At 47.0% G+C, this 27,102-nt stretch overlaps 1 protein-coding gene across 2 annotated transcripts; it reads right to left on the bottom strand.

Moving 5' to 3' along the window:
- Window positions 1-10,557: 10,557 nt before the first annotated feature.
- ENC1 (ectodermal-neural cortex 1) lies at window positions 10,558-21,152 on the bottom strand. 2 transcript variants are annotated; one of them, XM_082624128.1, is made up of 3 exons: window positions 20,758-21,152; window positions 14,710-16,524; window positions 10,558-10,724 (listed from the first exon to the last, which is right to left on the bottom strand). In XM_082624128.1, the coding sequence occupies exon 2, from the start codon at window positions 16,509-16,511 to the stop codon at window positions 14,742-14,744; it is 1,770 nt and encodes a 589-aa protein (XP_082480254.1). In that variant the 5' UTR covers window positions 16,512-16,524; window positions 20,758-21,152; the 3' UTR covers window positions 10,558-10,724; window positions 14,710-14,741. The 2 variants fall into 2 exon arrangements, with proteins under 2 accessions (XP_082480254.1, XP_082480253.1); XM_082624127.1 differs by having other exon boundaries at window positions 20,867-21,152.
- Between the last annotated feature and the right edge of the window lie 5,950 nt (window positions 21,153-27,102).

Raw genomic sequence — 27,102 nt, 5'->3', positions numbered from 1 at the left:
ATTAAATGCCTCCCAAATCCTTTTATTCAAAACCCCCAGATAAAAGGAGTAGTTTCCTCTCAAAGAAACCAAGGCTGCTTCTTCCTCAAAGAATAAGCTGTGAGAGCTGGTAAGACATTAGCAAATAGTCCATCTGAGCTAAAAGAAAAATAATGGTTTGGTTTTGTTAACATGGAGAAGTGCCATTACATTTAAGCCTTTGTTGTAGACTGCCCCTGGATGATTGCTGCTGCTATTAACCAGAATGTTCTAATTGAATATAAGCTCATTTATGGGGCAGAGGGAGGAAGAGTGTTTGCCCAGGTGACTTGTAACAAAATGAACTAAGCAGATGTTAGGCATCCTGAAACTACCGCCAAGGTTTCATGAGTTGTTAGACACTGAGATGCTCTGAAAATCCTGCCTAAAATTGCAGCTTATTTGTGAGCAGAGCAATCATATCACTCTGTTCAGGCAGATTGTTGCCAAATGCTAGGAAGTTTTCAAAACCATTTAGTCATCCCCCCAAATATAAAAAGGAAAATGAAGAAACTATCCCTCTGAAAGTGAGATACTGAAAGCTGGGCCACTGGGATGATCTCATCCCTATTCCAAACTTTCCCTCACCTGCTCCTACACCTGCCTGGCCCACATGAAATCACAGGGCCACGGGGTGAGATAGCAGGTAGGGGGTGATTTCAATCTTAGCCTTCAGCTGTAACCCTCCTGAGTTAGTCGGGTCCTCCGAGAAGCAGACATCAAGACAGGAGGAGCCCAGCAAGAGACGTTCAGGAGAAAGTCCTGTGAAGAATAAGGGGGCGTGGGGGCGAGGGCTTCCCCGGTGGCGCAGTGGTTGAGAGTCCGCCTGCCGATGCAGGGGACACGGCTTCGCGCCCCGGTCCGGGAGGATCCCACATGCCGTGGAGCTGCTGGGCCCATGAGCCATGGCCGCTGAGCCTGCGTGTCTGGAGCCTGTGCTCCGCAACGGGAGAGGCCCGCGTACCGCAAAAAAAAAAAAAAAAAGAATAAGGGGAGACAACCAGAGAAGGCAGGGATGGCATTCAGACTGCATCCCAGGTCAGACCCCTGGGAAGCAAGGCAGGAAGGAGGGAAAGCACTTTTCTGAACACTAACGTTTCCTGTTGGTAGTGGGTAGAGGGGCCGCGTGTCAGGCACCAGCTGCCCTGTCTACTCATCCCACTTCCCTGTCGTGCAGATCCTATCCAGTGTCGTAGGTTACCGAGACCGATGCTATGCCCGTCACAGGCTCTGATACCTCTCCAGGTCCACCTGTGAACGCGGGTGTTCGTGCGTGAGCCAAGCCCCGGAGAGAAGTGGGCAGCTCTTCTCCACTCTCTGTCTCTGCTTTCCCCCTTTCTGCTCCCCACAGAGGGCTGCTGCCTGGCCCCTAGTCTCCAGGTGCAATTACCACTTCCCCTTCCCACCTCGAGGGTGGCTCCTTTCCTCTCTGGTTCTGAAAGAGCCCCTACAAGCTTTCTCAGAGATGCAAAAGGAGGGTTCCTGCACATCCCTTGCTCTCGGAAGGAGGAAGGGACCTCCGCCCAGCCTGAGTAACTCACTGAATGTTGAGTGTCAGAACACGAGCAGTGCTGACCCAGAGGCCCCAGGACTCCGTGGTTCTCTGCCCTTGGACATGCTTCTTGGATGGCAAGGAAAGCTCTGAGTGCATTCAGAGGTTGTACAGGCAGTCACCCCCCTAGACCCATTCTCCTCACAGCCTTCTCTCTGGTCTGCTGGAAGCAAAGGGCACCCGGCAGTGTTACCTGCCTCCATGGTGCCTCTGTACCCCATCCCGTTCTCCACCCCCAGCGATGCCCAGGCGGAAAGGTGCCTCTTCACAGAAAGTTCAAGGAGCCTGCCCTAGCCCGGGCCAGCAAGGCCCACCTATGTCATCCGAGAGAGAAACGTTCTGCTTCCCCCCAGCTAACTTTAATCAGCTCCACCAGAGCTTTCTGAAAGACCCATTGTTTTCCCCAAATGGTTTGGTTTATCTCTGAACATTTCTACATTTCCACCTGAGATTATTATCCCTTCCTTCTCTGATTGTTTTTAAATTTTTTTCCTAGCCAATGAACCAATGAATGACGAAATGAATTTCTAGTTATATGGGCGTTTGGACACTCATACCACACACCACACTATGAAGTTAGCTTTCTGCTCCAGAGAAATACCTGAACGTGGAAATAAGAATATATTACAGTAATTAAATTTCAAACACAAAGTCTTGTGGAGGAAAAAAATGTGCAGAAATAAAAATCTCTGAATCAGCATTTACACTGTGAGTGCAGATATTCACTTCAAGGTATTTGCTAAAATACTGACTGTCATTAACCTGTGAGTCAGTCGATTCTGGCAGTGTGAATTCTAAGTTCGCCATTTGGAATGTGGGACAAATCCTCCTAGCGGCGATGTTATAATTGGTGGCTGGTTCCCCGGTCACCCATCATGACTCCACATCCTAAGCCTCCGCTAGGTGGGCTGATCCTGGGTCCCGGGACAATGAATGCAGGGATGGGAGGAGGGTTTTTCTCTCTTTCCAGTGCATGGAGTCCACCCATGGTAACAGTTAAAAAAAAAAAAAAAAAAAAAAAATATATATATATATATATACTGTATACTTTATTAGATTTAACAATTTATTTGACATCCTTAAAAGACTCCTTTTGTTTCTTTTTACTTTTTGGCATTTAATAGACTTTCTTTTTTTAGAGCAGTTTTAGGTGCACAGCAAAATTGAGGCCAAAGTACAGAGTTCCCACACACCCCCTTACCCGCTCCCCTGGCCAGCACAGCACACAACCTTCCCCTCTAGCAACCTCGCCACCAAAGCGGTCCATTTGTTAGAGCCTGTATCTGTTAGGAACCTACAAGGACACATCATTATCACCCACAGTCCAGAGTTTGTTAGGGTTCACTCTTGGTGTACATTTTATGGGTTTGGGCAAATATAGAATGGCATGTATCAATGATTATAGTATCATACAGAATAGTTTCAGGGTCCTAAAAATCTCCCATGCTCTGCCTGTTCATCCCTCCCTCCCCCTTAACTGTAACATTTTGAAGTAAAATATTGCCTTTCTCATTCTTCTCCCACCTGCTACGGCCTCACCAACAGGCCTCCTGACACCCAGTGTTCCTCTGGGTGCGTCTTCCTGTTCAAGCCCCCCTCGGGCAGGCACTCCCCCCAGGGTTCCCAACCCCCGGCCACCCTCCGAGTGGCCTGATTCACAGGAAGGGATGAATGACTAACAGCCCCCCAGTGGAGCTGAGGTATTTCCGTTTTGAGAAAGGGTGCTGACTGACCCCCTCCACCTCTTGAATAGCTACACTCTCAGAAGGTACCAGAAAGGGACGTGAGGTGGACCACCACTCACCAGACACGTCTCCCCGGGGTTTCTTCTGCTTCTTCCTCTTTCTCCCTTCCTTCCCTTCAGAGCAGACACATGCGAGTACAATTCCTAGATCTGTTCTCTCAAAATGGTTCTCATGGCAGCAACGCCTGGGCTGGAATGTGTGGAGAGGGCTGAGTGGGACACCGGTGTTTGCAATTTAGAGTTTGCGCCTAGATTAGTTAGATCCTCAGACAGAGACATTTTAGTCCTTCACTTTGCAGGTGCCCAATTTGTGTCTACGGATTTCATCTTCTTTGTAGCTACAATAGTAGCAAGTACCCTCAGCCCCTCTAGGATGTCCAATAAACGCTCCCAGCAGCATCTAAAAACTGGGTGTAAAATCACTTTTCGTAACAAGACAAACTATCTGATAACCGAAGAAAAGGATTAGTGAGAGACTTGGCTGCACCTCCAACTGCCTTTCCTTGACGCAGTCCTCCATCTTTGCGCAGATAAAGATTATGGTTGCCAAGGAAACAGGACCAGAGAGAGAAAGAAACTTTGTCTCATTTGGTTTTCCCCGGATTCACAAAGCAGGCTGGGTTGTAAGCAGAGCTGGATGAGATTATGGTAGATTTGTAATTTACTTAGTCAAATTGCTTTTAATTCCTAGTCATGCCTTAATGTACGCTTTTTTTTCCCTCTGAAAGTTAGGTCTTGCACTTAGTGGTCCAAGGCCTGACAAATAACAGAGCTTTAAAATTCATTGTCTATGATTAAACTCAAATACAGGACAGATGGCTTGTCTAAGTATGTGTCAGACGGGCAAAGCACTTAAGATTTGTGACAGGCAAGACCAGGAATTAACTGCTAAGTTTTTGCACTTATTCATACATTCATGTGCACCATGATTACAACTATAAAACTCACTTTAGTGTTCTCACTTTATTCAAAATATTCCCAAACAAGCAACTACTCTCCATTTGGCAAACCAGATGCCCTAATCTCAACCCCATTAACTCAAAATCCATTTTTCTCATACTATATGTATTGTGTACATTTCATCTTACCCTGACATTCAGGATGAAAATAACATCCCTTTGAAAGCCCAGCTTGCCCAGAACCCCAAATGTTGGTTCCCACCTCATTTTTATGAACCTTTTTGTTGAAATATTTAATTTTTTTATTGAACAAACATTTGTCTGTCAAAATAAACAAAAACCGACCAAATGAGAACAGGCAAAGCCTATTTATTTAGAGCTTGCTATAGCAGGGGAGTCAGCCACTGTCACTTGGTTTTGGCAGAGACTCAAAGGCAGGCTCAGAAGTGGGAAAGCTGTATAAGTGGAAAAAAAGGAAGGTTTCAGATATGCCCTGATTGAAGGCTGGTGGCCTAGGGAAGCTGGAAGCAGGCTAACTAGAAGTAGGTACCCTATGTGATAGTTAGGGGGCCATATTTGATTTTTTTCTGTTTGGTCCCAAGTTGGAAGCAGTAACAAAAATTAAGGAAGCTGCAAGTTATTAATCAAGTCCTGGCTGTTTGGGGCCAATTGTTAACACGGTTATTGTTTGGCTTCCGGGACCAGTTGCTAGAGATAGTAATATGACTTCCTGCAAGTCTGATTTGCAGATTGCAGGCTGACATCCTGGGCTGGTTACTGCAGATAATGGGGTTGGTTTCCTGCACTGGTTGCTGCAGATTGTGGGTCAGAGTTCTATTTTTATTATGCTCTGGCCATTGTCCATTTGTATATTCAATCTCTCAGGCAATAAACATTGTATGAACAAAAAAGTACACTGAGCCTAAGTGTACAGCTTAATGAATTATCAAGTGTAACAACCACCCAGGGCCCCCATTTATTTTAAAACTCTCCTCAATCAGAATCTTAGAAGCCTGTTGTCAAGGAACACTGTGAGTTGGAGAGCAGATTCTTTCCCTGTGCTTCTTTAGTCCTGGTGTCCAGTGGTGGGACTCACCAGCTGCAACCTTCTCGGCCCATGTCACAAAGTCAAGTCTTCCCAGACACAACAGACACGGGCAGCCCTGGATTTCCCACAATCAGGCTCAGCCCCATGAATCACCATTCTCCACATTCCTGGACAGGTCAGAGAGTGTGCCTTGAAATCCAGGCTTCACCACTCCCTTGGGCAAGTTAATCTCTCCAAACCTGTTTCTTAATCTACCAAATAGGGGTAATAACTGTGCCTGTTCTCAAGACCTCCCTAGAAGTCTAGTGGTTAAGACTCCGTGCTCCCACTGCAGGGGGCATGAGTTCGACCCCCGGTGGGGGAATTAATATCCTGCACAGTGTGGCCAAAAAAAAAAAGTGCCTGTTCTCATTGGATTGCTGTAAGGATCAATTAAGGCGATGGACATACAAACTTTTAACACAAGTCCTCACACGGAATAAGCACTCAGATTTTGATTTATTGGATGTTTCGCATGTCTAAAAATGACAGCTGAAAATTAGTGAGAAACTACTATGTGCCAGGCATTGGGCTTGGTACTTAAATGTATATTATTAAATGTTTCTATTAGAGAATATTAATCATCCTTATTTTATAGAGGAAGGAGCTGAGGCTTACAGATGTTAAGAAACCTCTCTGGGGCTTCCCTGGTGGCACAGTGGTTGAGAGTCCTCCTGCCGATGCAGGGAATATGGGTTCGTGCCCCGGTCCGGGAAGATCCCACATGCCGTGGAGTGGCTGGGCCCGTGAGCCACGGCCGCTGAGCCTGCGCGTCCGGAGCCTGTGCTCCGCAACAGGAGAGGCCACAGCAGTGACAGGCCCGTGTACCGCAAAAAAAAAAAAAAGAAAAAAAGAAACCTCTCTGTACTTACCTGCATTTTTTGTGAGAATTAAAAGAGATGAAGGAAACATGTCCTTAGTGCAGTCCCAGCACATCGTAATCACTCAGTCACCGGGGCTGTTGCTTAAGCTGACCCTTGGATTATTCACTGTGACAGACCCTAGGCAGCAACTAATTACCTAGCCAACGTCTGTTCTCCCTTTCACCCTTACCAACAAAAATCACCTTTTGTGTGAGGTGGCGTCATGCCTCCATAGAAGTACTCCTCTTATCAGGCTCCCTTGCTTCTTCGGAAGTTCATGAGACCCAATTCTGGCCAATGAGAGATAAGTGTAAAGTCTCCTAGGTGGGCCTTTTGGGAAAACGATTATTGTCCCAAGAAAGAGGAAGTTTCATCTGACACATACTTCTTCCCCCTTTGTCCCCATCTTTGCTGCCTAGAAAGCACATGTAATGCCATGAGGTACGAGGACTAAAGGCCCATGCCCAGGATGCCAAGGCAGAAAGAAGAGCTGTAGACCCCGATGGCCTTGTAGGGATACTCTCCCAGCTGTGGACTGCCAGCCTCCATAAGGGTTTCACCACTGTGGTTAAACCACCATGGCCAGATTTCTATTACATGCAGCTGAAGGCAATCCAAACTAATAAGTCGCTGCTTGGGGTGATATGAATCTCTGAATGAACTGAAATTTCCAAACAACTGAAAATTAGGAATTTGAAGTATCTTCTTTTAATCTGTTTACACATCCCAACTGAGATGATAAAGAAAAAAAACTCCCGAGAATGAAAAGTCGGTTCCCAGTCATCTCTACGTGAATTATTCTCAACCCTTCTGAGGACTGGTGTCATATATGGTGTCATCAACAGGGTTTCCATGGGTCATCAGCACCGTGCACCAAGGTGTCTGAGGACTCTTGTCAGAGTCATTTATTCTCAAAGCTTGGCTCTAGACCAGCCTCACCCAGCACAGAATTGAATGATGCTTCTGTAAAATCTGAGGCATCTGCTCTGGCATCTTGGTCAAAGTCCAAGGGTGGTAATTGCATTCTGCCTACTTGTGAGATCTCCTAGATTTCTAATTAGGTAGTATTTATGTTCTCTCCAAAAAAGATTATGCCCAATGTTGCTCTGCCCATTAAAACAACAAGGGGTCCACCCTAAGTGATAAAGGAGCATCTCATTGTGAAACGAAGCAGTCATGAGGTGGAAGCAAGAGGCTTCCTCTGGCTTTACAATGAGCCAGCTGGGATGGCGGCTTTCCACTTGGAAGAAGCTAAGTATACCAGAGGGGTTAAACTTGTGGTTTTCTGTGCCATTTCAGAGAAATAATATGCACATATTTCCACTCACTTTAAATGATTCTAAGGTCATGTCAGATGAAAAGAGGATGGAACTATAGCCCCTTCTCTCACAGCTTTCCTATCAAAATATATCCCGCATGATGAGTATAGAAACTAAATCCTTTCTATATACTAAGCATGCTGTCTCATCATTGCATAGTACATGACTTTATATTCTAAGCTATCAATAACCCTAACTGAGGTAGTTTTGGTTTGCTTAAATATTCTAAAAGGTCAAATTTTTAATTAAAATTGCTTTCATAAATGGACGTAACTAAATGGTGAAACAGAAGACATACAAAAAAATTTGAAATGATCCTCTCTTGGATTAAACTAGAAAAAGCACAAGTTTTCAATGCCTAAAATTATGTTGTATTCAAATAAAGACCCATACACACGATGAAGAGAAAATCTCTAATAATTTATTTGACCTTCAGTTTCACATTGTGAAAAAAAAAATAACAGTTTTACAAAACCTCAAAAATGTAGTAGCAAACAAGTACATATGAACACGAACACTTTACTTCTTCAACTTACACAGTTTTGTATGTGAACCACATATTCAATAGTCAAGAGAGGGATATTATTCAGCTCTAATCATTCTTATTCAGACAGGTGTCAAGCCCAGAGAAAAGGGGGCTACACAATTATACCAGAAGTGGAAGGCTGCCCTTTGTTATCCGTTTCCACAGCAACCAGTCCACAGAATAAGAAGAACCTTCTCTGTCTTATGCCAAGGTTTTTGTGTGCACTGTGCTGTGAATTGTATTTGCTTCAAAGTGTAGGACGTTTCACAGGGTGAGAATGGTCAAGTAGTGAGCCCAAATGCCTCCATCAATTCAAAGAGCGGGGAGTCCAGAAAGTTCCCTGCAGGCTGGGGGCCCACCCTGACCAGAGCTCCTTCTGGCTCACACACAGCAATTAATAGAGAATTCAAGGACAGACCACAACTTTGAAACAACTGCAAAAAATTCACCCTGCTTTCAAAAGCCACGCAGTGACACCCACGTGTTGGCAGACTTGCATCATAAACTGCGGAGCTGTAACTGCTACAGTATACTACCAGGGTACAATCAGACGTTTGCATTGTTTAGAACAGGGGTCCCCAACCCCCGGACCGTGGACTGGTATCCCTCCTAGGCCCATTAGGAACCGGGCCGCACAGCAGGAGGTGAGTGGAGGGCAAGCGAGCGAAGCTTCATCTGCCGCTCCCCATCCCTCGCATTACCTCCTGAACTGCTCCCCACGCCTCCCACCCCGGTCCGTGGAAAAATTGTCTTCCACGAAACCGGTCCCTGGTGCCAAAAAGGTTGGGGACCGCTGGATTAGAACACATCTAGGAGCGAGGGGCTGACTACCGCCAAGTATTGAGACTCTTTGATTCCAACCGTTCATTTATTTTGGTCCAACTATAGCCCACTTATTCACGGCACAAACAGACATGTACAATTAGTCTAATATATTCAGGTGGAGAGAAATGTGAAGGATTCATCTGTCATTAGACAATGCAAACACACGATGTCAAAGGTTATTGGTCTTAAACCCTATTTTCTAAAATACAGCAATGAGAGAAACAGCAATGAAAGCAGTGCGAATTGCAAATTCTGAGCTTCCCCGGACACCTGTGAGGAAGCGCCTATGAGTCTACCACTAATAACTATCACGGCACGTGTTTAGGAAACAAGCACTTGAACTAGCAAAGAACGTATTCACAACTGATTCCCAACTCTCCCAGAAAGCCTCTCGGCAAGGGCCACTGCTTACAATTCTTTGGTGTTTGGGGGCCATATGTGTCACTTTTGTGCACCAAAGAGTTCTTTTAGAGACTTACCTAAGAGGGAGCACTAAAGTATACACTGTACCCATGTGAATATTGCCTTGGAGAACTTTTAGCACTTGCTAAACCCTACAGCAGGAAGAGAGAAGGACCCGTCCAGGTCAAGTAAATCTGGTGAGTGAATTAATTTCCATCGGTGAGCGTTTCGTTTTCTCCTGTTAACTGTGGTTATGGCCAAGCATTCTCACAGGGTAATAAATAGATAAATAAATAAACTTTGGACAATGCCTTTACCTGTGCCCTATATACAGAACTAGTCCATAGCATTTTCCAGGATTTCAGGATATTACACAGAGGAGAAAACAACAACAAAGACAACTGCCAAGCGATTTGGTCCTTTCCAAATTTCAGTAGCTGAGATTGAAGCGAGTGAATTGGACAGGAGGAAGGGCAGAAAGAAGCCTTCCCTTGCCCCAGGAGCCATTGGCAGGACCACAGCCCACAAAACCCCAGTCAAAGTTGATGAGTCTGAGAAAAATGACCTTCATGCTTTCTCTACCTCTAGGATGTAACTTAAGTTTCTGTCTTGTAATCCTTCCCTGTCTTGACATTTACAAAATCCCACCCCCACCCTTCCCAACCCACCCTCCAGTTATATTCCTAATTGTAACTCCAAAGTTTTCACTTTTGTGCAGCAGAGCACATCATAACAGCCACAAAATTGTGCAAAACGTACAACCATTCACACGCGTCCATACACGTGAAGACAACTGTAAGCATTGTTTCAGCATGCAGGCCTCAAACAATAAATAGCTAAATCTACAACAAATTTCTTACCAGCCAAGGGAAAGTTTAAAGTCACTTATAAATAGAAAAGAACATCTACCAAACAGCTACCAACAATGTCCCCATTGTTCAGAAACGTTCCTGGGGAGAACAGCCCCTCGGAGATTATCGTGGAGTCCAGTGGTCCTCACCCTGCAGCCAGCCCAGCAAGCGTCCCTCCAGGCCCCCCAGTTGGGCTTTCAATCTCCAACAGCAGCTGGTGTGGAGGCTTCAAGCTTGCTCCTCAGAGAGAGGTGACAACCATTTCAAATTTTACACATAAATGGTGGAACCCATGGAAATCAAATGCTGAATATGGTACAGCAAGGGAAAAAGGCCGGCTTTTCTCTCCCTTTGAGGGGCTGATTAATGCTGACATTAATCCACAATTACAAGACAAGGACTAGATCACAGGTTCGTTCATTCATATTTAAACCATGTGCCTCTTGCACAGAAAATCCCACCCCCTCCCCCCTCCCCCTCCCCCCTTCCTTCAAGTCCAGTTAGAAGCATTTACAAGGTGTGGTGGATTGGACTGTAGCAACTTCCTTTCCTTTTTTCCTTTTCTTTCTCTTCATTCAACTTGGCCTCTCCAAAGTAGAAATCCCATCTTGTCTCATTGAGGGACGGAGTCAGCTAAACTAGAGGAAAAGGAAAATTTTTCGTTAGTCTCAAAATCTGAAAAAAAAAAATTAAACTTGGGACAGAGTAGGTCAATATGGCTTCCAGAGGTCTTAATTACACATTCGGTAGGTGCATGCATGCATGCAGACGGCCCAACAAAAACCGTGGTATCCGAAGAAAGATCTCTGCTTCTTTCCTAAATATGTATACGCTTAAAGTTCAAACCTATACATCTAGGTGCTGTTACGAGTTGCCTTCTTCTGCTCCCGACATTCATAATTCCTCTCCACAGTTAAACAGAGCCACTGTAGTGATCACCAGAGGGTCTCAAGAGATTCCTTTGCCAATCCCCTCCCCGCGCCCCCCGCCTTGGGCCCATTTACCATAAAGGATTCCAAATTAAATTTATTCACCATATAGAAGGCAGACATATTAATCCTCTTATTTAAATGCAGCTCTGCTATTCATTACGGCAGAAATCAGTCTCGCTTTCTTTCACATGACAGCATACCAGGCCTCACCAGCCCAGGGCTGGAGTTTATTCTCCAAGTTCATCAGTCCACACGGAGGAGACTCGGGCTGTGGTATGCAGTGTGTTATTATCTACAGAATCAACCGCCATCAAATGTGAATATAAATTCAAGGTGCCATAATCATGAAGCCTGCACATTTCATGGGAGCTGGTGTTTCCCCACACCACCCATCCTTCCCATTTAGTTAAGTCTAATTTTACAGAAGGAGAGTTTGCAGAGGGCTTTTGTCTTTCAAATGCTCACCCTATCTGTTCTTGGAGCCCATTTCCAGCCCTACCTAGCATAAGAGTCTGCAGCCCCAGTGCTGAAACTCGAAGTACAGACAGAGGGAATTCAGGAGGGGCGCTCATCACTTGCACTGACTTCTTCTTGCTCTTGTGTGTTCGGAAGTCTGATTCATTTCATTAGTTGTTTCTTTTGGCAGTTTCGTAACAGTGATTCAAGCTTTCAAGACATTCCTTAGACTACGGGTGTCATCGCCCACCCTCACCTCCTTGAAACCTATACATCAACATTAGGCCTAAAGAATGTATCTTATAATAATATGAAATGTCAAGATGTTGCACACTCAAACAGAAAAACAAAAAACCCCAAAACAAAAAACACCACTAAAAAGGGGGGCCGGGAACAAAGTAAACCAAAATCCAAACACCGTTAAGTTGGGGGCCACACAGCACCATGAAAATGGAGCAAAATCAAAAGTAATTTCCTCTTTGTCCCTCCCAGTAGCTGGGAGCAGCTGGAGAGAGTTAAAATCTCCTTGGTGGATAAGCTTTTAGACCTAGGGAAACTTTTTGTTAACACTATTAATTCAGGTAGCACCTACATGTGGAGGGCAAAGCCAGGTCCCGGAAGCGTTTGCAGCTTAGGACTGATACCTACACAGCACCTCTTTTAAGTCACTCCATCCGGCTTAAGTGTTTTAACACTATCTTGTGTGTAGTAAACTTTAGAAATTTAAACCAACATTCTCTCTGTCGGAAACTCCAACCGTGGCTTTGATCAGCCCCACGCCACCCTTTAAAAAGGCGAACCTGGCCCTGTCGAATTTCCTTATTCTGTGCTTGACTCTCTGGCTAAGAGCACCAAGGGCAGAGGGGATGTTGTTTCGAATATAACCGAACACTTTATTTGTTCCATTTCCCAGGGACCGGACATGTGTGATTAGGTTCAAATACCCAGGAGAGGGTGAATTCGAGTGTTTGCCAACATACTCACTCTGGACTGAGAAAGGAGGTACCAAAAATGAAGTATAAAGATAACAAGCTGATAATAGTCAAAGAAACCTCATTTTCACATGACACACAAAGCTAATTCCACTGAGAGCTAAGGTCTAAATTGAAGGGAGGAAAGAAAACTAATACGAGTATTGAACACTTAATATGTACCAGGCACTGGCTAGGTATTTTCACGCCTTTCTTTTCTTTTTCCTCATTTATCAATTCACCCAAGTCTGAACTGGGACAGATCTTAAGGAAAGCATAATTCGAATCACTCATTTGACAAAGGAGATCTCTGAAGTGCAGAGAGGTCCAGACTCCACAGCTAGAAACAGAATGTACATGTGGTCTCTCTCTTTTCTACCTATATGACATATAGGATGCCAGCCACTTCCAAGGATGCCAGCCAGTTACCATTTGGATGTACTGCCACCATCACTGGCAATTTTTAAGGCTCTCCTATGCAAATATAGTCAGTTTTGGACTAACACCCAATTTAGTGCACTGTTAATTGATGCTTTTGCCTAGAAGGTTCTTTAAACCTTCTTTAGAGTTGAGTAATGCATTCATATCGCAAATGAAATAACCCCTTTCAGAGCATTTGTTTATTCAGGATTATTGAGATGCCAGCAAGGCTGCAAAAACCAGTTTGGCGTGGGACACTGTTAGCCCCATTCGCTCCCCAGAGGACGGTTCTGACAGTTCCTGCTCCTTTGAAGGAGTCTCAGTCCAGGAAAACATTACATTACTAAGAACTGTACTAACTGTAATAGGCTGGAGGAGATAACTGAAGCAATGAAAGACACAGAACGATTACATGTGAAAGGGAGGCCAGTTTTACTGGTGTTTCTAAATGAGCTGTAAGAAATGAGCAAAGAAAAGACAAATGAGTCCAAACCCCTCTTTGCTAGAAGGTCCCCTTCAAAGGTGTGAAACATACTAGGGAACACAGAACCAAACCTTTCCAAGGAATGAGTTCATTTTCCCAGCAGTTCCTCCAAAGCAGATTTTTAAATTTTATTCTCTTATTATTAGTAATGAGCCCATTAGTCACCAAAACAAATCAATCCACTCCGTGTGTTCTGTGCTACACTTAGATACGCTTAAGTGATTCCGGGGCCAATCCTGAGAATGCTTTAACAGCAGCAAAGCGGCCATTAGCTTCCCGAACCCTGAACTGTGTAGGCCTATTAATTATTTGAGCCAAGAGTATTATATACTCTTAAGTACACAAGACAACCATTATGTACCCAGATATATGACACAGAAACACAACTTTTGTTCGCCCTGACAATGGGGTCAGCTTGACTGATTAACTCTGAAAAGCTAAAGGAAGGGTAGTTTAGATGGCTCAGTGTGTCCATACATCAGACAAGCTTATACAGTGCAGGCGCAACCTTTTCTAAGGACAGACCTAGACTTCTCAAAAGTTAATAAATGCCCTAAAGGGGGCTGTTTTTTTGGGGCGGGGGGGGAGAAGGAAAAACCTTTAAAATAAGCTAATGAATAATTCTGGACAGAATACAATGGGAATCATTTTCAGCATTCAATTTTTTAAACTCCACTTCATTCTAAAAAGGGTTTGAGGAAGTTAAATTTAAAAATCTACAATTATTTCCTGGGGTGATAACAACGTGAAGTTTATTAAGTAGCCATTCGGCGTGAGCTCAAGTGCTTATGCTCTGGAGCCAGACTGCCCGGGTTGATGTCTTGACCAACCCTTCCGGCTGCGAAGCCCTATGACCTTGGGCAACTTACTTAACCCCTGTGTACATCAGGTGTTTTCATCTACGAAGTGCTCTCATAATAATATCCCACAGGGTTGTTGTAGGGACCAAATGAAATGATCCATGGGCAACACACAGCCTAGCTGCCGGCACACAGGGAGGGCTCAGGAGACAAGGTTCCCAACCTGGCCGTAATTAGAATCACTGAAGAACTTTCTAAAAATGCTAATGCCTGGGTCCCACCCAGACCTAATGAAACCCAGCCTCTGGCGTGGGCAGGTTTCAAAAAGCTCTTTGGGAGATTCTGAGGCCCAATAAAGGCTGAGAACCACTGGCTTATGTTTTGGGGGGTTGCAGCTGTGGTCAACACAAGTGTTTAAGTTTCGGGGTACAAGTGCTTTTATTTGTAGTTCTTCATGTAGAACCTCTATAGGATGGGCTATATGGAGCCTGTTTCACTCACGTACGGGCTTACACAGCTAGCTCAACTATACGGATACTTACAGCTAAACTGACTCTTACCTTACGCTCACTCTCTTTAGGATGCATTGTGTTTAAGAGGGCAGATGTTTCCAGGTGCTGACAAACGCAGTAGGGATCAGCGAGTACGGGACCGTGGTTATGCTGTTCCACGCGTCCAACGTTGGATCGTAGCAGTCCAGAGTTTTGCATCGCTGAATGCCAAAGTACCCTCCAACCACGTAGAGTTTGTTTCCGGAGGCCACAGCGTGGCAGCTCATCCGCTTTGCTGTCACGTCTCCCACCTTGGTCCACTGGTAAGTCTCGCTATTGAATTTATAAGCAGAGCAGGCGGAGAACTCGGTATCTCCCCCCATAATAAAAATCTGGTTACCCAGCACAGCTGCCGCCGTGTAACGCCAGGGCTGGGGACAGGTGGCCGGGACCGTCCACCTGTTTTCACACTGATCGTAACACTGAACCTTGGGGAGCTTGTCATGACTGACGCTGGTACCTCCGAAAGCAAACAGCTTGAGCTTGGCACTCACCACTGCGGCATTGCTGACCCCTTCTCGGAGAGGGGCCACCATGGTCCATTTGTTGGTTGTGGGGTCATAATGTTCTACTTGCTTTAGAGAGACTGAGGGGGAGGCCGGGAGGCAGCCAGTGGCGGCAGTGTGCCCCCCGACCACATACAGGCAGTGCTTCAGTTCAGCAGAGCCATGGCCAAACCTGGCCACCAGCATGGGGGCCGCCTTGGACCACTCCTCATGCAGGGTATCATAAACCCAGACATCTTTCGAGACTCCGTTCTCAGACCCTCGCCCCCCAGTAATGTATACTTTGCAGCCAATTGCACAGGCGCTGAACTCTTTTCTCGGGCTGGGGATGTCGGCCTTGGGAATGATCTCTTTGGCCTTCTGGTCGACCAGATACAGCTTGTCACACATGAAAGTCTGTCCTCCCAAGAGGAAGAGGGCATGGCCGGTTTTCCGGGGCCGGGCACAGAGGCTGGTCACCACGCCGTCGTTCTGCAGGATTTTCAGCTTGCACCTGATGGCCTCTTCCACGATCTCCTTGCTCTTCCTCTGCTTGGTGATGAGCTCCTCCATGGCCACATTCTCCATGAGATAGATGGCCGGCAGCAGAGCCAGCCTCACCGTCTGCAACAGCTCCGGGAGATAGCAGTAGCGCTTCTTCAGGTCGTAGCTGATCCAGTTAATTGCAGACTCGTACACAAGTCTTTCGTCTTCCGTCTCCAGCTCTTCACTGGACAGGAGCTGCACTACCATGTCCTGGGGCAGCTGGAGGAAATCTTCGTTCTTCCTGATGGTCTGGAAATTGCTGAGACACATCCTCCAAGAGAGCTCGTACAGCTTGGTGCACTGGTGTGCGTCGGACAGCAGCAGCATGCCCAGGCAGTTGGTGGGGTGCAGGTTCTTCTCTAGGAACTCGGCGCAGGCATCCCGGATGTCTTGAAACTCCAGCATGTCACCAGCTTCCAGGAGCGATTCCGCGTTTTCTTCATTGATGATGACCCGGGAGGAGTAAGCGTAGTCGAGGAGCAGCTCCAAGACTTCCGGGTGGATGGAGTTGTCGAAGTTGACTTCGCTGTCCTGGCTCTCCTTCAGGCCGCCGCTGAACATGGCTTCGAAGTAGCGGCTGCACGCGGCCAGCACCGCCCGGTGACACGGGAAGGTCCTATTTCCGGCATGGAGAAGGACGTCGGTGAAGAGACGCTGCTGGCGTAACAGGTTCAGGTGAGTGAGGACACTGTCCGCGTAGGAGGACTTGTGAAACAGATAGATGTTAATGGAGCCACTGCTGGCCCTGGACTTGCGGTTCTCGTGCACGCTGACGGACATTTTGTTTCCACTCCTGAAAAACAAAACACAACTATTGAACCTGATGCTCTCAGTGTTCAGAACGGCCGAACCAAACCAGCAACTGTTTTGGACAGAGGAAACAGAACACTTTGCTGTTGGCCCTGCCGCCAGGGACAGTCAGGCCTATACAAAGTCAGAGACCAATAATGGACAGTCAGGCCTATACAAAGTCAGAGACGGCTACCTACCTATAAGGAAAGACACTTATTATAATACCGTTGAGCTATTTAAACTATACACTGTTTAAAAAAAAGAAAAAACAATCACTGCTTAAGAGCAGGTTCATCTTGGAAAACCTGATTGCCAACTTGCAGGATATTGAAGTCCTTGAGAAGGTAAGTCAGCAAAAGCCAAGAGGAGCAAGGTCTCATTCTCACAGCTCCCTGCCCTAGTCCAGCTGATTCACTGCTGGCCACTTGAAAGGCCAGGCCTCCAGCTCTTGTAACGCCGGGATGGGCACAGGCGTTAATGTCCTATGCAAGCAACGTAAAGCCATGTGTAAAACAAATACCTACTAATTAATTCCATTAAGAATTCCTTTGGTAAGACCCAGTGTCTTACCAAAGTGTAAGTGCAGTAAATGGGAAATGTAACATTAAAACCACAGGCTTAGGCCAACTTCTAAAATGACCAAACCTTTATTTATCATTACAAATAATTTGTAACCAGACACCTCTACCACTACAGCGTCCTGAAAGAGCCCCAATATAAACACAACCATATACGGATCAGCAAGCTATCCTGGAAACAGGATAGATTCTGGCCACAGTCACCACTCCCCTTTCCTGCTCCAGACAGCTTCCAAAGTGGCGATTTGGGCACAGAAAGGGAAGAATATTTTGTTGTTCTGTTCTCCCTGCTTTAAATCAAATCTTAGAAAACCAGTTGCAAGAACAAAGGATGTAACCACCCATCTCTCTTGATTAAACAGGGCATCACCAGGACCATCCTTGTGTACCTGCAAACGCTGGCACCTGCATCTAGGGAGTCCAAAATGCAAATGTCGCTTTATCTAAATCAAAACACACACGTGTGTGTGTGTATGTGTGTTGCCTGCCATTGTTAATTTAGGGCCACTCTAGAATTTATTTGCTGACTAGAGTGTTTTCCTCAGTATCTAAATGGAAATTACAGCAGAACCGAATGCTCTCTTTGGCTTTCCTCAGTAATCAAACTGTAGGCTAAAGATACAGGACATGCCTATCACCTATCTTCAAAAATTGAACCATCTTTTTCCTTTTTCACCCTACCCTTCTGTTACTTCAAAGAAATAATAGCTTCAAGAACCTGCCTGTCAAAGGATTCCTAGGGAAACTGTTTATCCCAGGAGGGTAAACTGCGTGGTTACGGTATCTGTTCCAAACACGGAACAGCCAGTCCTTATGGCAGAGCTGAAACCCAAGGCCTGCTTGTTTCCTTCAACCTGACCAGCAGAGGCAAGGCAGGCACAGAAAACAACAGAGGCAGGTACCTAACTTGCCTTTGACACACAGGCCTCATACTATTAGGAGTTGCAACTTGTTTTCTTTCATTTTGGGCATGTAACTTTTCACTGTGAGTAAACGTGACTTAGTGGAATAAAATAAACAACAGAGTCCTAGGGCTCTGGTATTAAGAAGCCTTTACGAAGCACCCATCAGTCTCCACAGTGACTTGGGCTTTGACAAATGGTGAGAAGGCAAGCATCACCGCAACCCTCAAGCTAAGCCTCTATGGTCTAGTCCATTTTACCCAATGCCCAATGCTCCTAAGAGCAAGTGACAGGACCCTATGTGAATACACTAGGTTCTCCAATGTGTTAAAACAGTATTAGCATCCCTGCTGTCCTACTGCTGGTAGTCATCATTTGCATCTGTACATTCAAGCTGAAATTCTTTGAGGAAGATTTTAAGCCTAAACCTCAAAAGATGCTATAAATATTCCTATGCCTCATACAGAAAGGTGCAAGAACTCCAAATGAGTAGCTATGCTTTTTTTTTTTAAGCTAATGCTTCCAAAGCAACCTCAAAAGCTGCCTCCTGTGGATGGACCTAGAGATTATCATACAAAGTAAGTCAGACAGGGAACGACAAATATCATATGACATTGCTTATATGTGGAACCTAAAAAAAGATACAAATGAACTTATTTACAAAACAGAAATAGACTCACAGACAAAGAAAACAAACGTATGGTTACCAAAGGGGAAAGGGGGAGGAGGGATAAATTAGGAGTTTGGGATTGAAATATACACACTACTATATATAAAGTAGATAACCAACAAGGATCTACTGTATAGCACAGGGAAATATACTCAATGTCTTGTAATAACCTATAATGGAAAAGAATCTTAAAAAGTATATATATATATTATATATATATATAATATACATATAATGAATCACTTTGCTGTACACCTGAAACTAACAACACTGTAAACCAACTATACTTCAATTAACAAACAAACAAAAAAGGGCTTCCCTGGTAGTGCAGTGGTTAAGAATCAGCCTGCCAATGCAGGGGACACGGGTTCAAGCCCTGGTCCGGGAAGATCCCACATGCCACGGAGCAGCTAATAAGCCTGTGCGCCACAACTACTGAGCCTGCGCTCTAGAGCCCATGAGCCACAACTACTGAAGCCCGTGCTCCGCAACAAGAGAAGCCACCGCAATGAGAAGCCCGCGCATCACAACGAAGAGTAGCCCCCGCTCGCAGCAACCAGAGAAAGCCTGTGCACAGCAATGAAGACCCAACGCAGCCAAAAATAAATAAATTAATTTTTTAAAAAAGTTGCCTTCTTTCCAGCTAAGAGTGAATGCAGCTCTGACAGAAGAATGAGGCTGCACAAGGTACATAAGCACCAAAGTGCCTGCAGATTGAGCTGGAATTACACCCACCCGGCCCGGAAGGCGTTTCCCTAAGCAGTGTAAAACAACACTCACAACGAGGCTTACACTTAACAAAACAGTTTAGAAGATCTTGGGATATAGGATCTGCATCTCTTTGCATCCTGTGTTTATGCTCCTGTATTTCCCAGGTAGGTTCATAAAGCCAGCAGAAAGAGCCTAGCCTGTCACCTTGGATGCCACCCAGATGGAGAAGTGTGTCAGTCAAAATCCAACAATCTTGCAGCAATATTTGATTAAAATAAAAGGTAAACTTGAAGACCCAAGGGAAACGACTTGCCTTGTATTTTAAAATTATGCAAATGTGAGAACATCTGCAGAAACCACGTATACAGCCACTAAACGCACCTTCAACATGAAATGAATCATCCTTCTGGCATTTTTTTAAGCCCCCAGAGAAACAATATTTGCATGCCAAGTTAAGTGGCAAAAAAAACGCACACATATACTTAACCTGCCTCTACAAAGAAGGGGAAAAGGGCTGCTATTACCAGTGAACATCAAAAGGGATTCTAGCTACAGTAACTTCAGTTCACTTAATGCCCTTTAACCAGGCTGTGGGCCTCCAATACTCAGCGGCGTGTCACATTTCTTTGGGTTTTAAACCTGATCTCAATGCAATCAAAGGAGAAACTAGGCAGATTTTCTCGGACATTCATATTATTGATAACAACGGAACATTATAAAGAGATTGTTAACAAGAAAAGCATTTTACTATACAGCCCTCTATAACACCTGTAACGCTCTTTAACACTCTGGCCATGCCTGTGAGGGCGACACCACACACACGCCAAGTTCAACGGTTCATCTCCACCCTGCCCACCAATTCCTATCCTTCGAAACTAAGCATGTTAAGACTAAATACTTCCATGAGAAGAAACTAATTTTTCAGAAACCAGTTTTCATTCATTCCCTACAGACGTCTGGCCACAGTGAACGTGCCCTCACTAGGGGTGTCTGCGCGTGGCCCTATTGCTCACCGTGCCGGGTAGGGTGCAACGTGGACCAACAATCCCGCGCGCTCGACAATGCTCTTTCCGCTGGGGGGGGGGAGGGGGGGATTGATCGTATTCCGGCTCAGCTCCTAGCTCTCCAGCAGCTCGCCCGGGCGGCGCGCCACCGAGAGGAGCCCCCTCCAGCAATGCCCGTCTCTTCTTGCTGTGGGAGGGCAGCGGTGGACACCAGGTCTCCGCCCCGAGAACAGCTCCCCACCGCCGCCTAAGTCGGAGCCCCAGGCTCCGGGGCGCACACACACCCCCTCGCGATCACACCCCGCAGGCCAGGCAGCCCCTGAAACCCGCGGCGCCCGCAACAGGTCCGCGGCGGTAGGGGAGACTTACAACAGTGGCGACCGGCCACAGTGCACGACCGGCTGGGTTCTTGCCTCGGTCACCGGGTAGGGAGGGGACGGAGCGGACGTCTCAGCCCCAGGAAGCAACAGCGACTGACCGGGCGAAAGGAGCGCGCATGGAACTCTGGCTCGCGGGCTGGTTACCGCGGGCGGATCGCCGCGGCCTCACGACCCCCACGTCGCGGACTCTGCGCCCGCCACCCGCGGAGCAGCTCCCGGAGTGAGCTCTGGAGGCGAGAGCGAGCCCGCAGCTGCAGGCGCCGCTGAAGGAGGCGGGCTGTACCCTCGCGGGAGGGAGCTGGAAAGCGCCTTGTGCGCCGGCGGCCGCCTGGCGTCTCGACTCGGCCTCTGCAGCGCCACCGCCGCGCCGCCTCCTCTCCGGCTTCCCGAGCAGTCTGCGCCCGGCCGCCCAGCGCCCGGCTATAAGCGGAGCGGCGGGGAGGGGAGGGGAGGGAAGGGGAGGGAGGGGAGAGGGCGCGTAGGCAAAAAGTGACACCAGGGGAGGGAGGGAGGAAGCGCGTGAATGCGGCCAGCGGAGAAGGAGGAGGAGGAGGAAGGGAAGGAGGACAAGAGTCGGAGGAGAGTGTGTCGGGGGAGTTAGTCGTGAGAGGAAGCGGGGGAGGGGGCTGTGGCGAGTGGAGAGAGACAAAGCGCACGCGGAATCTCAGCCAAGAGCAGCTGCAACCCTCGGGGATCGCGAATAAAACAAGTTTTCCTGCGTCGGTGTGTCTGCGTCTCTAGCCCAGCCGGGTGCTGAGGGATCCTCGGCCAGGGTGCGCAGCCCCTCACTGTGCGCTCCGAGCTGCGGGAGCCCGCCTGATGCTCAGGACAGGGCGGCGAGGGGCGAGCCGGGTGTCCGCGGCACGCGCCGTGGGCGCGCACAGCCCGCGCGCTGGGTGGGATATCTGGATGGAGGATGGTGGCGAGGTTTGGACACAATTTTGGACACTCCGGGGACACCGCAGGTTGGGCAAAGCCGGGCCGTAGGGTTTCTCGGTGGCAGTGGACCAGAAAGACTCGAGCCCCAGGCGCTTCCCGCCCCCCAGTCCTCCCTCCCCACCCCCCGCGGGTGCTGCACCCGCGGCTGGACTCTGCCCCACGCCGCCCGGGGCAGCAGTAGCCCGGCGCTCTCCGGCGAGGCGTGCACCACGTGCTTTGCAGCCAATCGCCGCCGCCGCTTTATTCAAAGCGACCCGCTCCTAGGAGCGGCCCAGCCGCCGCCTCTTCGTAGCGATAAAGTCTCAATCGCCTTCTCAGACTGGGCCCTTTCCTGTCTTTTATCGCCGGGTCGTGTTAGTTAGGAGTTCAGCAAAGAAATGGTTCAGCACACACACGTTTGAAGCGCCCTTGTGCCACAAGAAGAGAAGGCGATTAGAAAACTAATCTCGAAGGGCGATCACTATTTTTGAAGCCCACTTTTGATATTTGTACCAAGGGCTTGTCTTTCCACTGGGAGCTGAAATGCCTGTTTTTCTTTTTATTGGGTATTTGGAATAAAGTATATGAATGAACTGTAGAGATTACTGATCCGGCTCCCTCGTTTTACAGGTTAGGAAACTGAGGCCCAGGGAGATGTGAATTGTCCAGCTAGAGGGCACACAGCTACTTGCAGTGGCCCAGCCCTATAGCTGGAGTGGGGACCCACGACGGAGTTTTCTCTCCCCACTCCACCTCCCAGCTTTCTTTTAAATATTAGATGCAGAGGGCTTCCCTGGTGGCGCAGTGGTTGAGGGTCCGCCTGCCGATGCAGGGGACACGGGTTCGTGCCCCGGTCCGGGAAGATCCCACATGCCGCGGAGCAACTAGGCCCATGAGCCATGGCTGCTGAGCCTGCGCGTCCGGAGCCTGAGCTCCGCAATGGGAGAGGCCACAACAGTGAGAGGCCCACATACCGCAAAAAAAAAAAAAAAAAAAAAAAAAAAAAAAAAAAAAAAAAAAAATTAGATGCAGAAATGGTTTAACAGGCAGAAGAGGCTCTGCCTGGCGCGCCCAGAGCCCAAGGCTCTGTCGGTCCTTTAATCCCACTTTCCTTTACACGCGGTCCCTTCTGGTATTCGCGCTGAGAAATTTCGCTCCTTGCAAACAAAGAAAGACAGTGCCCTCTGAAGTCCTTTGTTAGCATTAGCTCGTCAGCCTCACCACGAGCCTTTACAAATCTGCTTCATATTTTAACGTATTATGCAGAGTCTCGGCTCGAGACTGCTTCACAAAGCCGGAGAGGCCAGATCAATTCCCGGTCAGACCCACGTGCAGGGGTCTGCCTGCTGCGAGGTAAAGACAGGGGGAGCGCCGCAAGCCGACCCAGTTGCTAAAGATGTGGATAAAATCAGCGAAGACCAGACGGATAGAAACACCGTAGACGTCAGAGATAGGTGCTGAAAAGCCGGGAGAGGGAAACGTGAAGCTATTGCACATATGTCTTTTAAAAAACATGCTTCTGTAGCCTTCAGCAAGGAGTGGGGGGAAGGTGATCAGTGCAGCCCCCAAAGGCACCTCGTCCAAGCGCTTTGTCTGTCTCGGTTGTGGGTCAAAAACAAGCAGGTTGGTTATGAAGACCAAATGTTAATGTCTTCCGTGGGGAGTGGGACTGGGTGGGGTGGGGTGTTCTGTTTAAATTAAGAGATTAACATTTTTTTCTCATTAAGGAGTATTTCCTTCTTACTTAAATTACCTAACAAATCTACTGGGAACTGTACCTAGATGACCCTGCCTAGGAATAAAACATGTCCTCAGTTCAGCTGGTTGGCTGGGGATTTTGCCACAGAAAGTCACTGAGCTAGGAACAGGCCATCTATTTTGGTTGTATCTTTACCACCCGGAAACTGCAGTGTCCTTAACCGAGGGGCCGGAGGGGAGAACAAAGTTTACATGTCTTTGCAAATAGCTTTGCTAAGCAGGCAGGGCTGAGAAAAGAGTGAACTCGTCTGGCCATTGTGTCATCATCCACCGATGCTAATTTCCTGTGTCTGTTCTACCTAACATTGCCACCTTTCTACGCTTCAAGAAAAGAGAAGGAAAAAAAAGTTGTGGCCTGGAAAATCTTGAAAGTATTCAGTGACCACATACATTTGCTTCATCTGCCTTAGGGAGATAAGCAACATGGATGAAGGGAAAAGAAATTACTTATTATATGGGTTATGAAAACTGGAAGACAAATGACCTGCTGCAAACCATACACTGGTTTGCTTGAACCGATGTATGAAAAGTTTTCAGGCCTATGGGCAGTTTCTAATGTTTATTCCACAGCTGAAAGTGATTTGCTAGTTAGCATATTACAATCACAGCAACTAAAACTGTTACTCCTCCAGCGTCTCTCAGCCAATACTAAAGGTAATTCTTATCACTTCACTTACAGGAAGAAAAGGTGAGCAAGTCTTGTATCTGTACAGGAAGAACTCTAGACAGACTTGTGATCAAAATGGATGATGATAGACATTGTAGATATGAAGTCATAAACATTTTGGGAAATACTACGGACATCCCTGTTGTACAATGGCCACCACCTCCCTCAAGATGTTAGGCCGGTCCCCTGGGCCCCTGGGAGCTGGTCTGCGCCTCTGCCTTGTGACACCAAACCAAGGTCTTGTTTTTAATGCTATTAAGAAGCTGTGCCCAAGGCTTTGGCCTTGTTATCTCCCTTAACCATGTTATTTTGTTAGGCTGAAAAATAAGCAGCATGGGGTTAAATGTATTAGCTGCCTTCAAACGTAATTTATCTTCATTCCATCCTAATTTACACTCTGGCTGAATTAATGAGAATGATTTAATTAACACCGTGTGACCATAGTACCAGGGACAGGACAGCTCAGGGGATTAGACCAAACAGTGGCTAAGCAGCTGCCATCCTGCTTCCTGTGGTTCCCCGCACCCGAAGCCCCACCCATATTTCAGACACATTCCCTGCCAGTCTTCCAAAAGCGTCCTGTTCTTTGCTCCTCTTCCTGAATGTGTGACGAAGGTGGCTCAGCTTTCCTTCCTCCTGTGATTTTCGAAATGGGCCTCAAGACTGTGGCCTGTAGTCAGTGTGGCCGAGAGCCTAACAGCCTGACAAAGACTTGGGCTCTTCCTCCCCTAATGTCAAGTTCGTGCTGCAAGTGGATACCCAGCCAGGGACGACACGCCTCATCTTCCACCCCGCCCCTCAGCCCGCCGTGGCGCACACGCGCGCATGCGTGCTTACATCTTGGGCGCAACACCTGTGGAAGGAAAGGGAGGGAAGTAGGATAGGCAGGGGAAGAAGTTGAGCTGGGGTGTGCTCTCAGTCAAGGCCTTGGCCGACCCCAGGTGGAGCTCAAGAGCGGGTGACCCTGCGGAGTTGTCCTCAGGTAAGGCGAGAAGGCCAGGCTTATAGAGAGCTGCTGCATTACCAATTGCTGGATGCAGGCTGCCCAGGAAGGGGGCCATGGCCACGGTAGTGTTCCTCAGACGCAGTTCTGAGGAGGGCAGAGAGCTGTGTGCCTTCTGCTGCCAGCACCCCCCGGGGCCAGGCAAGAAGTCCTTCATTCTCCAAGGAGATTCTGAGGCGCTCAGTGCAATGCCCTCTTTGACCCTTCACCCTAACACAGAGATACAAACCTAGGAAAATGAGGCCTCAGTTCCTGCCAGCAATCCTCTTTCAAAAAGAGGGAGATTTTTTTTTTTTTTTACTCTGGCTGTTTATTAAAAAGACAAGGATAAGAAAAAAGTAAAGGGGCTTCCCTGGTGGCACAGTGGTTGAGAGTCCACCTGCCAATGCAGGGGACACGGGTTCGTGCCCCGGTCCGGGAAGATCCCACATGCCGTGGAGTGGCTGGGCCCGTGAGCCATGGCCGCTGAGCCTGCGCGTCCGGAGCCTGTGCTCCGCAACGGGAGAGGCCACAACAGTGAGAGGCCCGCGTACCGCAAAAAAAAAAAAAAAAAAAGGTAAGGTAATCAGTACAAGAAGTCATCAGCATTGTCTAAGTCAGTTATTTGTCTCTCTGGGGACAAACAAGAGGTCTAAACTGGTAGTTGTCTAAATTTAGGTTTACCACCTGCTGCATTTATGTCTTTTTAACTGTATTTGTGTTAAACACGTCATGATAAACTTTGAGAGTATTCTTAGAATTGGATCCAAATTGGCATGGTCATATTTTAAAATTTTAGTTGCTTCCTAAATCCATTATATGTGCTACCACTTTATGTGTATTTTGTGAATTAAGTTGGATTATAGTGTGACTTTTTAATTTCCAAATCCATTATATGTGCTACCACTTTACGTGTATTTTGTGAATTAAGCTGGATTATAGTGTGACTTTTTAATTTCCAATTCCAGTTGCTCATTTCTGATATATAGGAATACAGGGGACTTTTGTATAATGATGTTTAATGGAAAGTTTTCTGTGACAGTGTATTTGTGTCCTTTCAGTGCTGAGCCACCATCGGGCTGAGCTCCTTTATTCGGGGTTAGAGCTGGGGAATTCATTCTTCCTTTGAGACACCATCACTTTCCACACCCCCAAGTGACATTGCAAGTGGTAGATAGTTTATTGGCTGCTTACAGGACTGCAGAGGGACACATTTGAGGCACTTTTCCTTGGTATTCCTCGCCAAGGTCCAGTCATTAGTAAATCAAACCATTTAGGATGCTTGTGCTATTTCTATTGCAGGGCCCTTCAAAACAGTGATCTTCACAGCCTGTGGCTGGTTATATATTTTAGGGTCAGGCTTTTAAGATTGCATTTATTATTTTCTCTCTGATCACAAAAGCACTGCATGGTAGAAGATTGGAAAAAACAGAAAAATAAAAGAAAAAATTAACCATAAACCTACCACATAGAGATAACGACACCTAGCATTTAAATTCTAGTCTTTCTGGGACTTCCTTGGTGGTGCAGTGGTTAAGAATCTGCCTGCCAACGCAGGGGACAAGGGTTCGATCCCTGGCCCGGGAAGATCCCACATGCCACGGAGCAACTAAGCCCATGTACCACAACTACTGAGCCTGCACTCTAGAGCCCGTGAGCCACAACTACTGAGCCCATGTGCCACAACTACTGGAGCCCACGTGCCACAACTACTGAAGCCTGCGCACCTAGAGCCCGTGCTTCGCAACAAGGGAAGCCACTGCAATGGGAAGCCTACGCACCACAACGAAGGGTAGCCCCCACTCGCCACAACTAGAGAAAGACCGCACACAGCAACGAAGACCCAATGCAGCCAATAAATAAATAAATGTTCCTTTAAAAAACAAACAAATAAATAAATAAATTCTAGCCTTTCTGTATCCACATAGTATTTTATTTTTAGCAGTTAAGTGGTTAAGGACAGAGACTCTAGAACCAAGCTGGAATTCCTGCTTTGACATTCACTAGCA

This window comes from Mesoplodon mirus (genome assembly GCF_964341445.2).
Source record: "Mesoplodon mirus genome assembly, chromosome: 5".
Lineage (NCBI taxonomy): Eukaryota > Metazoa > Chordata > Mammalia > Artiodactyla > Ziphiidae > Mesoplodon > Mesoplodon mirus.
The sequence above is the reverse complement of the archived record's forward strand: the minus strand, read 5'-3'. Positions and strand labels throughout refer to the sequence as shown.